At 41.5% G+C, this 13,984-nt stretch overlaps 1 protein-coding gene across 1 annotated transcript; it reads left to right on the top strand.

The window, feature by feature from the left end:
- Window positions 1-375: 375 nt before the first annotated feature.
- GUCA1B (guanylate cyclase activator 1B) lies at window positions 376-13,066 on the top strand. The gene is made up of 4 exons (XM_007059610.2): window positions 376-707; window positions 4,332-4,481; window positions 10,889-11,003; window positions 12,936-13,066. The coding sequence occupies exons 1-4, from the start codon at window positions 504-506 to the stop codon at window positions 13,064-13,066; spliced, it is 600 nt and encodes a 199-aa protein (XP_007059672.1). The 5' UTR covers window positions 376-503.
- Window positions 13,067-13,984: the final 918 nt, after the last annotated feature.

Genomic DNA, 13,984 nt, shown 5'->3' with positions numbered 1-13,984 from the left:
TAGTGGGAACCTCAGCTTTCAAATCCTTAGATTGACATTAGAAATCATTTTGATCCTGCCTGGAGTTTGCTCTTAAATGAGGCCCTGCTCTGGAACATGTGAAGGTCTCTGTGACACATAGTGGGAATCTCCTAATGATCTTAGTTATTTTTATCCCAGTCTAACACCACATGTTGTACTAATTTAACTAAGGAAACCCACTCCCGGATCCTCTAGTGAGGGAATGAGATTGTAGCGGTGAGCAGAGACCACAGAATAGAAGGAAAGAGAAAGAAAGAAGAGAAAAAATAAAGCAAAAGCAACACAAGGTAACAAAACAAAAATATACAGTACCCATGAAAGACAGGATAGAGAAACAAAGACAGGAAATAACCCAAGAAGAAACAGAAGAAAGAAAAAGCAGCTGAAGGAGAAAAAGAAACAATATAAGCTAAAGGACATTGACTAAATTTTCCTTTCTTTTTTCTTTGTGTCAATCTTTCTCTTCTGTTTTTGGGAGCAACATGGGACAACATTTCACCAATGAGGAAGGGGAACAAGCAGACATTGATGTTGCTGAGTTGCAGGAATGGTATAAGAAGTTTGTGGTCGAATGTCCCAGCGGGACTCTCTTCATGCATGAATTCAAATGCTTCTTTGGAGTCCAGGATAACCAGGAAGCAGCAGAATATATTGAGACTATGTTCAAAGCTTTTGATAAGAATGGGGTAAGTGTTAAAGACCTGCAGTAGTGGTGCTGGTTAAGTAGATCAGTCACCAGTGTTCTTTTCTTTCTGAAACTTGGGGATTGTCTTGGCTCATCGCATCCTATTGTTTGATTTTTATTACGTTTGAGACAAAGTTAGTGACAGATCTGTCAGGGTTGAACCCTGGTAGCCCAAGAAGGAGCTCTAGTTCCTTCCATGATGCAAGGACTAACTAAATGAAAACATCCCTTTTAGTTCTGGTAGCTGAATCTAAACCATAGGTAGCAATTAAGGCCAATATTTTCTCACTCACATGCCTAACTATGGATTTAGATGCTTAACTTTAGGCTCCCATGTTAGCCAATGTTCCCAAAGATCCTCAGACAGTAGAGATGAATGCCAAAGAGTTATCTTCCTCTCATGGTATAGAGGGAATTGTAGTGAATGAAGGTCTAGTGAGGCTCTGTATTGTGTGAAATGGAATGAGAGTCTTGTATTGTCAGTGCCATGAAAGCACAGACTGAAATCCCAGTTTTAGTGAAACATCTGGTGAGTGAAGCTGTTATGTGCAGAAAGTCACTTAACTTTGGGCCCATTCTAAAGCCCACCAAAGTCAACAGAAAGATTCCAATTGACTTAATTAGTCCTTGGATCAGATCCTAAAAAAGAGCCCCGCTGTATATAGTTAATATAGAACTAAGGAGAAGCTGGAAAATAACAGGACAAAGTCCTCTTTTTTTCGGTCACTCCGGAGCACCCCATGGAGTTCAAATACTGATCCAGTGCTGAGGTGACTATTACTGAGCCAGATTCTGCCACACTTAATCATCCTGATTAGTACTTCGCTCTGCAAGCAGACCCTCTGATTTCACTGGCTCATGTTACTCCCACGGTAACTCGTGATGATGATGATTGATGATTAATTAAGCACCAGAAATGTGCAAGCCACAAAAGAAGACAACCTCTATCCTGAAGAGTTACCATGTAACTCATTTTTGTTAACATTAATTATTTGTACTATCATGACAGTATTTGGTCCTTGTTAGTTTCCAATGCTCTGAAATTTCTCCACTGCTCTCACAAGAGCATTAATAATTCGCTGATATAATTTAAATAATTTTCATAGCTGCTGTTTCCATGAGCAGTGCAAGATAAGTCCCTAAGTAGTGACAACCGACACATCTTTTTAACATCAGCTATGTTATAAACAGGAAAAGCATTTTGGATTTGGAAAAGTGCTCTGTAAAAGCTAGGTATCATTATCATTATCATATGCACAAATAACGATAAACAGGTGGAAGTTAATCAATATATTGATTTAAACCATTCAAGAATAAGAAGTGGCTTAAATAATTATAACATTCTGGGCCTGATTCTCTGTTGTGTTTTCATTTACACGTTTGCAAAATGGGTGTAAAATGCTACCATTCCAGTTCAGTAACACTTTATGCCCACTGTGTACTAACTTTGTGTTGGTGAAAATTATGATACAAGGTCAAGGTAATGGAGAAATAGGCCCCTAATTCCAATCTGTTTTGCTAAATATTAACCTTATCAATTAGCTAGATAGATAGGTAGATTTGGAAAGGAGTATAAGGAGTTAAGCAGCCAGCTCCCACTGAAATTTGAGGGAAGTTGGGTTCCCACAACTCTCCTAAGTTTCTTTGAAGCCCCAGCCATATTAGTTGTATGGTGGTGGCCATTATTGCAAGTCAATTTGGGACAAAGGGTTGATGGTCATCTGCCTTCCATTAGATTTAGAGGGTCCCTATCCTGCTTTGATTGAAAGCAGTAGGGTCAAGTCCAGAGAAAGGATAGCAGGTGAGGCCATGAAAGAGAGTCTGACAAATCACATTTGGCTCAGAAATTAGGTTGCTGAAAAGAAGCTTCTACAAAACCTTAAGCCCAAGTACTGCAACTGCAGCCATGCCGGGGGCACCTGTGTAAACCCATTGAGTTTCTTGGGCCTTGCTATTCACCTGAGCAAAAAGGGGTGTTTTTCAATGCAGTTTAATTTCATTAAGATTGTTTCTTAAAGGTGTTAAACTGTGTCTAAATGGGCATTGGGACTGACTAAGTGTCTGTGTGGTTGCCTCTGCATTACTCTAATTTGAAATTATACAAATTCAGCAAAGATTGCATTTCCAAACAAACACAGGCCCCTGCCTTGCAAATGACAGCACATGAGTGCCCCATTTAAGTCAATGGCGCTCCAATGAGGTGCAGCCGGGGACCTGCACACGAACAGTTGCAGTATCAGGTCATCGAAGTCAATTCTGCAGTGGGTGCACATACTTCCCATTAGCACTAGCAGGAGAGAAGCGCAGGCATGAATGGAATGAAAAAGGGGATACTTTTAACAAGAATGTAATGACCATAATACTCCCAAAATGTTATGGAGGGTGAATGGAAGGAAATCTTTCAGACATCATATCCTGCAAAGTATAGACTAGATAGTGCACACACAAGATAGAAACACCTCTGACCTTCTGGTCTTCCCATAAAGCACAGACCCACCACAACTGTTATGGAACAGCCGTAATAAACTGAATGAACACGCTGATTCTCGCTGCCTTAAGAAGTGCACATTTCGGTAGGCCGCCCGAGTACTCTCCTGTGCAACTTCCAGTGTCCTTCTGATCACTGGCCATGAGCTGATACGCCTGTAAACCTGGTATTACATAGCAGGGCCTCTCTGAGGGCAACCTGCCCTGAGGGGAGACTGTCCTCGGACTTAGTGGTAGGGAATCTGGGGCCAGATCCTCAGCTGGTGTAAACTGGCTTAAATCTATTGAAGTCAATGTCACTGCAGCAGTTTGCACCAGTTAAAGATCTAGACCCATGTCTGCAGCTTTAGGTATTAGTGAAAAGTCACTACGTTCTCCCTTTGAACCTCAGACCTCCAAGGAGCAGCACACCACGTTGTAGACTACCAGCTCACAAGTACCTTTGTAGATTGGATCATGGTTTATCTTTATATTGTTAAAAATCTTCCGTTGTTTGGAAATTCAGGTTACTCTGGGCTGATATCAGTTTCAATCCAGCAGGGTCACAGAAGGTGAAATTCATCCCTGTGCAAAGGCCTATGTGGTGCTAAGTCCCAGTTAAAACTCTCAAAGCAGAGCTTAAGTGGGGCGGAAGCAGGACTTACACAAAGCATAGACTTTGGCTGGCCCTCTGCACAGGGGTGAATTTCATCCACTGGGAGCAATTCTAGAGCACACTAGGGAGTATTAAAATAAATGCACATTTTAAACAGCGTTTTTTGTTCCTTGTTAAAATAAATAGACCAAAGTTTAAAAAATTCTGTGTATACAAGACTTGACCTGATTTTTTCCTTGTCTTTTCCCTTCTCACCTAGTTAAACGGAGCAATTGAGGAAGGCTCTGTTTTTTGTTTAAGACAGTGAACACCTGAAACCTTCAGATCAGATTCACCAACAGATCCCCCTTTGCACAATCAATCAATTGGCTTGAAAGTGCACAGGATTCCTTCAAAAATGTAAGGAAGCAAATAAATAACTAAATAACCACATAATCAAGAGAATCACCTCAGCATATTTTTCATCTTTGTTTACAATACAAAACAATTGTATTGATCGGGTCTGACTAAGTGTCCCTGTGGTTGCCTCTCTTGTGTCTGCAGGATAACACCATTGATTTTCTGGAGTATGTGGCTGCTTTGAATCTTGTCCTACGAGGAAAATTGGAACACAAGCTGAGATGGACATTCAAAGTGTACGACAAGGATGGGAACGGCTGCATAGACAAACCTGAGCTCTTAGAAATAGTTGATGTGAGTAGGACTTCGCTATTACTAGCATTTAGAGGACCCAACTGAGACCAGGGGACCATTATGCTAGACACTATATATACATATAGTAAAGGCAGTCTCTTCCTCAAAGAGCTAACAAACTGAGTAGACAAGACAGACAAAGGATGTAAGTAAGGATTATGTTACTGATGGGGAAGGGAAGCACAGAGAAACTAAGTGATTTGCTCAAAGAAAGGGAGTCTGTGGCAAAGCCAGGAGCGGAACCATCTTCTCCACCTCAGTTCAATGCCTTAAGCCCAAGATCTAAATCTATCTACTCATTTGGGTATGCTCTTTATGCCCCATACTACTCATGAGCCAAGGGATTAATGTCATTAAGCAAGACACTCTTCCCTACTCAACATAATGACCTGTACTGTTCTCAAATGAGTTAGTGATTGCAGAAATAATTCGGGATAATGACGAAGCCCGAAGTGAGAATGGCCAGCCTCAGTGACAGGGACTACCACATCCTTTGTGCAATGGCAGGGTGGGAACCACTGGGGAAGACCAGGGAATAAGTTCCATGATCTGCAGATATATGGGTCAGTTGCCCACAGACCATGCATCAGAGGCCCAGGAAGGCAGGAGGCAGAAACAGTAGCCAGGGAGGACCTGTCCCTGTAACCACCAGTGAATTCCTCACACAACAACACATACTCTGACTAGTGTGGAAGGGGTGAATTTCATATTATTTATGAGTCTGGGTTAAGGTTTCCTGCCTGAATACTGTGCAGTAAGGGGAGAGACACAAGTTAGTGGTAATACTGGGCAGAATCATCCTTGCTGATCCACACTGTGAATTTCTGTTATGTATTCTGCAATTGCTGTTCATACATAGACAGCTGTTGAGGGAGAGCTTGTGGCCTAGAGTTTAGGGCAAAGGGATTGAGCACCAGGACTCATTGGTTCTAGTTATTGTGTGACCTTGGACAAAACTCTCAATCTCTCTGTGCTGCAGTTACCCCATCTGGGTATCATTATATGTACCTACTTCACAGGGATATTTGTGAGACTTAATTAGTGATTATAAACCCCTTTGAGATTCTCTGAAAAGATACTGTATCAAAAGAGCTGGTCAAAGAAAGGGAAACTTTCTGCAAAAAAACATCCCTTTATTTTGTTGAAAAGTCAAAATTTGGAAAAATTTGATCAGCTCTAATTTACTGATGTCATTGTTACATGTGAAATGAGTATGGAACAAATAATCATCGGGGTGAGGGAGAAGGGTGAATTCTATTTTCTGGTTCTAATTGGAGAGGATGAATTGCTGGGATTAGGCTCATAACTAGAGTCAGATGAATGCTGCAAAAACATCATTAATAATATCCATTAGAATCCCCATCAGTGTTCGGTTTGATGAGGTCCCTTTGGTGAACATTTCCTTGAATGAGCTTTGTACACACAAGCAGCTGGAAAAAAGCCTGGTTTTTGTGTGCCTGTCAGCATTCATACATGAGCCAGGTTGCTTGTGCATGAAACAAAGATATTCACAATGCCTTATTCAGTCTTCTCCTGTTTAAAAGTTTTCAGTTACTCAGTCAGGGATCAGTAACATTCGATGTGACATAAGTGATCAGTCAGACATCATGAATAAAAAAATAGCAAGTAGTCACAGTCCCTAGTTCGTGGATACCCTTGTAGGCTGAAAATTTATCAGCTGAAATCTTAGAAAAATCTTTATGAATAATGAATATGTTCAGAGAAATAAGGATGGACTAGCTCGTCTTGGCACAAGTTCTCTTTGACCAGGCAGGATCAGCTTTCCTTTGAAAGAATTAAGATTGCTCTGTCTCTCTCTCTCTCACTCTTCACTGTGGTACCTGAGCATTTAGCCTCTTCTGGGAACTTCTTCCCAATTCTTAGAGCCCTGCAAATCTGTGGATATCTGCTTTATATCCGCAGATATCCACATCCTCAAATGAGGATATCCGCGAGCCATGTTTGCGGATCGTGGATCAGATGCCGATACAAATTTTGTATCTGCGCAATTCTCTCCTAAACAGCAAGGGAAGTACTTAGTAGTCACAGCAGGGATTGTAATTAGCTAGTATCTTCTTCACTAAAGCCAATTGACCTCTCTTCTTGGATAGGTCATGGGCAGCAGGTGTGGTAAGGATCCTTTGACCAGCACCATCAGGGAGGACAGCCCTAGTGAAGTTTAGCCAGGGTTTTAAGGTCAACGGGGAATGGTTTTAAGGTGTCTTAAACAAAAGTGGATCTAGGCTGCTGGCACTTAACATTAAAAAGGTTGCAGAGCAATTTTTAAACTAAGAGATGCGGGGGGGGGGAGGGCGGGGGGAAGCCGATGGCTGCAGAGCTGCTCGTGGATCGGACAGAGACTTCTCTTAGAGGAGAGTCTATTGATAGAGATTCTCTAGGTTTTAGTCAGGAGGAGATGATGGAAGAGGATAAAGTATGGGCAAGATCAGACGAGAAACATTCACAGAAAGAATCTGACACATCAGAAAAGGGCAGACAAATAAACAGTGACAAGTTTTTAAAGTGCTTGTACACAAATGCTAGAAGTCTAAATAATAAGAAGGGTGAACTAGAGTGCCTCATGTTAAAGGAGGATACTGATATAATAGGCATCATAGAAACCTGGTGGAGTGAGGACAATCAATGGGACACAATCATTCCGGGGTACAAAATATATCGGAAGGACAGAACCGGTCATGCAGGGAGGGGAGTGGCATTATATGTGAAAGAAAGCGTAGAATCAAATGAAGTAAAAATCTTAAATGAATCCACATGTTGCATAGAATCTCTATGGATAGTAATTCCGTGCTCTAATAAGAATATAACAGTAGGGATCTATTATCGACCACCTGACCAGGACAGTGATAGTGACGATGAAATGCTAAGGGAGATTAGAGAGGCTACCAAAATAAAGAACTCAATAATAGTGGAGGATTTCAATTATCCCCATATTGACTGGGTACATGTCACCTCAGGACAAAATGCAGAGACAAAATTTCTCGATACTTTAAATGACTGCTTCTTGGAGCGGCTGGTACAGCAACCCACAAGGGGAGAGGCAACTCTTGATCTAGTCCTGAGTGGAGCGCAGGATCTGGTCCAAGAGGTAACTATAACAGGACCGCTTGGAAATAGTGACCATAATATAATAACATTTAAGTTTCCTGTGGTGGGAAGAACACCTCAACAACCCAACGCTGTGGCATTTAATTTCAGAAAGGAGAACTATGCAAAAATGAGGAGGTTAGTTAAGCGGAAATTAAAAGATACAGTGACTAGAGTGAAATCCCTGCAAGTTGCATGGACACTTTTCAAAGACACCATAATAGAGGCTCAACTTAAATGTATGCCCCAAATTAAAAAACACAGTAAAAGAACTAAAAAAGAGCCACCGTGACTTAGCAACCATGTAAAAGAAGCAGTGAGAGATAAAAAGGCATCTTTTAAAAAGTGGAAGTCAAATCCTAGTGAGATAAATAGAAAGGAGCATAAACACTGCCAAATTAAATGTAAAAATGGAATAAGAAAAGCCAAAAAGGAGTTTTAAGAACAGCTAGCCAAAAACTCAGAAGGTAATAACAAAATGTTTTTTAAGTACATCAGAAGCAGGAAGCCTGCTACACAACCAGTGGGGCCCCTGGACAATCGAGATACAAAAGGAGCACTTGAAGATGATAAAGTCATCACAGAGAAACTAAATGAAGTCTTTGCTTCAGTCTTCACTGCTGAGAATGTTAGGGAGATTCCCAAACCTGAGCCGTCTTTTGTAGGTGACAAATCTGAGGAATTGTCACAGATTGAAGTGTAACTAGAGGAGATTTTGGAATTAATTGAGAAACTTAACAGTAACAAGTCACTGGGACCAGATGGCATTCACCCAAGAGTTCTGAAAGAACTCAAATGTGAAACTGTGGAACTATTAACTATGGTTTGTAACCTGTCCTTTAAATCAGCTACTGTACCCAGTGACTGGAAGATAGCTAATGTAACGCCAACATTTAAGAAGGTCTCTAGAGGTGATCCTGACAATTACAGACCGGTAACAAACAACAAACATGTGGACAAGGGGGATCCAGTGGACACAGTGTACTTAGATTTCCAGAAAGCCTTTGACAAGGTCCCTCACCAAAGGCTCTTACATAAATTAAGTTGCCATGGGATAAGAGGAAAGATCCTTTCATGGACTGAGAACTGGTTAAAAGACAGGGAACAAAGGGTAGGAATAAATGGTAAATTTTCTGAATGGAGAGGGGTAACTAGTGGTGTTCCGCAAGGGTCAGTCCTAAGACGAATCCTATTCAATTTGTTCATAAATGATCTGAAGAAAGGGGTAAACAGTGAGGTGGCAAAGTTTGCAGATGATACTAAATTGCTCAAGATAGTTAAGACCAAAGCAGACTGTGAAGAACTTCAAAAAGAAGTTAAGTGACTGGGCAACAAAATGGCAAATGAAATTTAATGTGGATAAATGTAAAGTAATGCACATTGGAAAAAATAACCCCAACTACACATACAATATGATGGGGGCTAATTTAGCTACTTAGGAGAAAGATCTTGGAGTCATCGTGGATAGTTCTCTAAAGATGTCCATGCAGTGTGCAGCGGCAGTCAAAAAAGCAAACGGGATGTTAGGAATCATTAAAAAAAAGGAATAGAGAATAAGACAGAGAATATCTTATTGCCCTTATATAAATCCATAGTACGCCCACATCTTGAATACTGCGTACAGATGTGGTCTCCTCATCTCAAAAAAGATATACCGGCATTAGAAAAGGTTCTGAAAAGGGCAACTAAAATGATTAGGGGTTTGGAATGGGTCCCATATGAGGAGAGATTAAAGAGGCTAGGACTTTTCAGCTTGGAAAAGAGGAGACTACGGGGGGATATGATAGAGGTCTATAAAATCATGAGTGGTGTGGAGATAGTGAATAAGGAAAAGTTATTTACTTGTTCCCATAATATAAGAACTAGGGGCCACCAAATGAAATAAATGGGTAGCAGGTTTAAAACTAATAAAAGGAAGTTCTTCTTCACTCAGTGCACAGTCAACCCGTGGAACTCCTTGCCTGAGGAGGTTGTGAAGGCTAGGACAATAACAGGGTTTAAAAGAGAACTGGATAAATTCATGGAGGGTAAGTCCATTAATGGCTATTAGCCAGGGTGGGTAAAGAATGGTGTCCCTAGTGTCTGTTTGGCAGGAGAGAGATCACTAGATCATTATCTGTTAGGTTCACTCCCTCTGGGGCGCCTTGCATTGGCCACTGTCGGCAGACAGGATACTGGTCTGGATGGACCTTTGGTCTGACCCAGTATGGCCTTTCTTATGTTCTTATGTTGAATCAGGCATGGCTGTGTCAAACCTTCACCAGTCTCCAGGCTGGCAAGATGCCAGCCAAACGCTTCAACCTCATGAACACAATTGGTGCTGAAGAGACATTTGTCCCAAGGGCGGCTGGGATGGAGGGGTGAATAGAAAAGACCTGTCTAATTCTAGGGACAGAAAATAGAATAGACCACGCTGTGCTTTCAACTACATCACTCCAAATCTTGAGTAATGCCACTGACTCCAGTTTGGACCAGATATTTTAACATACTAATGTATCTGCTCTTAGCTTGAAATCGTATTAGGAACCTGTCTAGTACACTCATTTGGCATCTGTTTGGATGGAAGGTTCTACATAAATGAAAGGTCATTATTATTACTGGGTTTTTGCATTTTAGACATGTTTACAGACTGAAATGCTTCTAGGGGTGTGCATGTAAGGATCTGTTCCTGCTCCCATTGAATTCAGTGGCAAAAACTTCCCTGAGAGCACAATTGGACCCAGAAGAGGAAACAATCCCGAGGATTTAGATTAATTAATTAATTAAGTAATCAATAATAACGTTTTCACTTTCACTTACTATTATTTTTATTATTATTATTATTTCCCTTCCCCCTCTTTTTTTTTCTATTAGCAGAGAAATTTTTTCTGCAGCTGGAGAGTGCCAGGAGGGCCAGAAGTAGCACAGAGACTGCCAAAGCTGGCCCCAATATCAGCAACTATATTCACCCCAAATAAATTAGTAGTAATACTGATAATGAGATGTGAATGAGCTCAGATCCGAGAGGCATGGATGGAGGGAGGCACTAGGGTTCTTTCCCCAGATATGCCACTGACATGCTATGTAGCCTTGGACAAATCATTTAACTTTTCAGCATGAATTTTCCCATCTGTAAAATGGGGACAGTAATACTTGCTTACCCAGCTTGCAGGGGAGCATTGAGGTTTGATTAATGTTTGTGATAGACACAGGGAGACAGACAGACAGCAGATTCAAAGTGCTAAATGTCATCATTAATAACTCTCTTTCTTTGTTGTTTTGTGCTTGACAGCCGTTTTACTCACAAGCTTCTTTTCTTCCAGTCTATTTACAGGCTGAAGAAAGTGTGTCGGTCAGAAAGGGAAGAGAGGACTCCACTGCTCTCCCCCGAGGAAGTTGTGGAGAGGATATTTCAGTTAGTGGATGAGAATGGGGACGGTAAGAAATTTACAGCTCAGGTTGGAGTCATGCCTTGTGAACAAACACCTATGCTGACTAGACCAATTTAATTGACTTTATTGTGGATCACCTAGAAGGAGGATCATCTTATTTATATTAGACATGGTGGACCAAGCTCTGATCTCAGTTACATTGGGGTAAATCTTGAAGTAACTGTATTAAGGTCAATATCGAAGGGAAGGAGAACATTTCCTGTTATCATAACAAAAGAAAACAGGAGTTCAACATGGGAAAGATCTTCTAATCTAGCTAAGTAATTATTCCACACCCATCTACATCCCTGAGATCATGAGGTACCCTGCAAAGGCAGAATACAGGGCTCAATCCTGAAACCCTGGCGTAGTCCTTTATAGTCCCATTGAAGTCAATGGGACCACTCACATCAATAATGGTTTGCAGGATCAGGTTCAGAGTTCGTTTGAGAAAGGATGTATCAGATATCAAACTATAGCAACATTTGATCTTAGTCAAAAGCCCACTTCATGAAGGATAGGCCTGAATATTTTTCTGTCTCTTAGGCCTTATCCACATGGGGAAATTGACCAGAATAGCTATTTTAGAATATTAGCTATTCTGGAATAACCCCCCATGTGGACACTGTTCCAAAATAAAAGTGACTTTATTGGAGAGTAATTACTCTGCTTTGGAATAATTCCTCCAGAATACAATCACTTTTATTCGGTAATAGAGAGGCCACACAGAGGAGTTATTCCAGAATAGCAAAATGATACCAGAATAGTGCTAGTTGAATTAGTTATTCTGAACAGTCAATTTTCCCATGTAGATAAAGCCTTAGGAAAGGGATCTGATGACTGTAACCATGTTGTGGGATGGATCGAAACCTGAAATACACCTTTGGTGATTTTACAGTACCCTGGAAGACAGGTCACACATTGATGAGCAGAGGACTGGTAATGAATTGTTGCCCTCATTGTTACATTTGCATTTAATGTACAGAATATCATTTTTACTTCCTTTTCTCCTCTTCTCTCTGACTTCGAGTATGTCTACACTGCAGGGACTACACCAGCATAGCTATGGCACCATAGATATGCCGGCATAACCTCATAGGTGCCTCTACACTGCACCCTTCTTTTGGCAGCATGTAGGGTACACACATATGTAGTCCCCTAGCGTAGGTAAAAAGAGCAATGTCGTTCGTGAGGCATAGCTTAGGTGAGTAAAGATACGCCTGCAGGTTGTGAGTATGTCTTCGAGTCCATACCCTGCACACTCTCTGTTTGCCCAAGCAATGCCTCTCCAGCTCCAGTGCTACTTTCACTGTGACCTGCTGCCTGCTCACGGCTGGAGCCTTTCACCAACGGGTGTAGCTACACACCCGAGCGAGGAGACGATGTGCTTTTCACTGTGGCATGGAGTTGCATGTCCCTTAAATGCCACCACCAGTGGTGTGTAGTGTAGACATATCCAGGTTGTAGACACAGCCAATGCTGACTGAAAGGCATTTTCTGTCAGTGAAGGAATACCACCTCCCTGCGTCAAAGTACCTAGGCTAACAGAAGCATTCTTCCATCTTCCTAGCTGTGTCTACGCTGAGGGTTAGGTTGGCATAGATACAGTGCTCAGGAGTGTGGATTTTTCACACCCCGATCAACACAGCTGTCTCAACCTAAATGTTAAGTGTAAACCAGGCCTTTCTGTCACACTCTATTGATCAAAAAAGAAAAGGAGGACTTGTGGCACCTTAGAGACTAACCAATTTATTTGAGCATAAGCTTTCGTGAGCTACAGCATCCGATGAAGTGAGCTGTAGCTCACGAAAGCTTATGCTCAAATAAATTTGTTAGTGTCTAAAGTGCCACAAGTCCTCCTTTTCTTTTTGTGAATACAGACTAACACGGCTGCTACTCTGAACTCTATTGATCGCTATCTTCCCCATTTCTTCTACAGGGCAATTGTCCCTTGATGAGTTCATTGATGGTGCACGGAAAGACAAATGGGTGATGAAGATGTTACAAATGGACGTAAACCCTGGAGGGTGGATTGTGGAACAGAGAAGGAAAAGTGCTTGTTTTAATTGAATCCTCTGTGATCATGATATGGATGAAAATGTGTGATACTGGGTGCACCGGTGGCTATTTCATTTTGAGGGTGAAATCACCAGATGGCAATCGCCTGTCACTTTTAACGCAATCTCAGCATCCAAATGAGAACTTCAGATTGCTTGAGAAACCATCTTTCCATATGTCACACCTGTATGCTGAATGTAGCGTGGAGACCATTGCTGGCAAGCCACTGTAGGGAATAGGCCTCTTTGTGTACATGCTACCCTGCTTGTCAGCTCAGGTTCCTGGCTGCACCCAAAGGAAGTAACGTCGGATAGTATCCTGCCACGGCTGGTATTCTGAGCAGTGCTTGCTATTGAGACTGCCCCAGGGGATTGGGAAAGGCGTGTTCCTGATGCAGTGGTATAGCTTTCATGGTAGATCAGTGTGTCTGTCAATATCATCAATGCCTGCAGAGAGATGAAAATATTGGAAAACAACTACAAAAAATTAGTGCTTTGATAACAGACTCTGAGTACTCAAGAAGTCTGTTATGATGCCTAATACGTGTGTGAATGAAGGGTGGAAGTATTTCATAGACCACAATAAGCTCTTTGGGACAGGGACTGTCTTTTTGTTCTGTGTCTGTACAGCACCTACCACCAGGTGGTCCTGGTATGTGGCTGGGGCTCCTAGGCATTCCAGAAATACCAACGATTACTAATTGTAATAAGTGCATTGCTGCTAACCTAAAATCATTAGACATCAATATAACAGCATCACAAATGCAAGTTACATTCTAGCCCTTTATGTTCTGAATTTCTGTGCTGGTAGCCAAAACTATGTATACAGAGCACAGGAAAATATATCATAGAGAACAATAGTATACTGGCTGGGCAGATGGAGCACAAGCCTTTTCTGTCTCCCGTTTCTATCTGCCAAATCCTACCCCCG

The sequence above is a fragment of the Chelonia mydas genome, chromosome 21 (genome assembly GCF_015237465.2).
Source record: "Chelonia mydas isolate rCheMyd1 chromosome 21, rCheMyd1.pri.v2, whole genome shotgun sequence".
Taxonomy (NCBI): domain Eukaryota; kingdom Metazoa; phylum Chordata; order Testudines; family Cheloniidae; genus Chelonia; species Chelonia mydas.
This window is presented reverse-complemented; position numbering and strand designations above follow the sequence as displayed.

Coding starts and splice junctions, on each gene's coding strand:
- GUCA1B (XM_007059610.2), top strand. CDS start 504: ATGGGACAACATTTCACCAATGAGGAAGGGGAACAAGCAGACATTGAT. Junction 4,482..10,888: donor AGCTCTTAGAAATAGTTGAT/GTGAGTAGGACT, acceptor CTTTTCTTCCAG/TCTATTTACAGGCTGAAGAA. Junction 11,004..12,935: donor AGTGGATGAGAATGGGGACG/GTAAGAAATTTA, acceptor TTTCTTCTACAG/GGCAATTGTCCCTTGATGAG.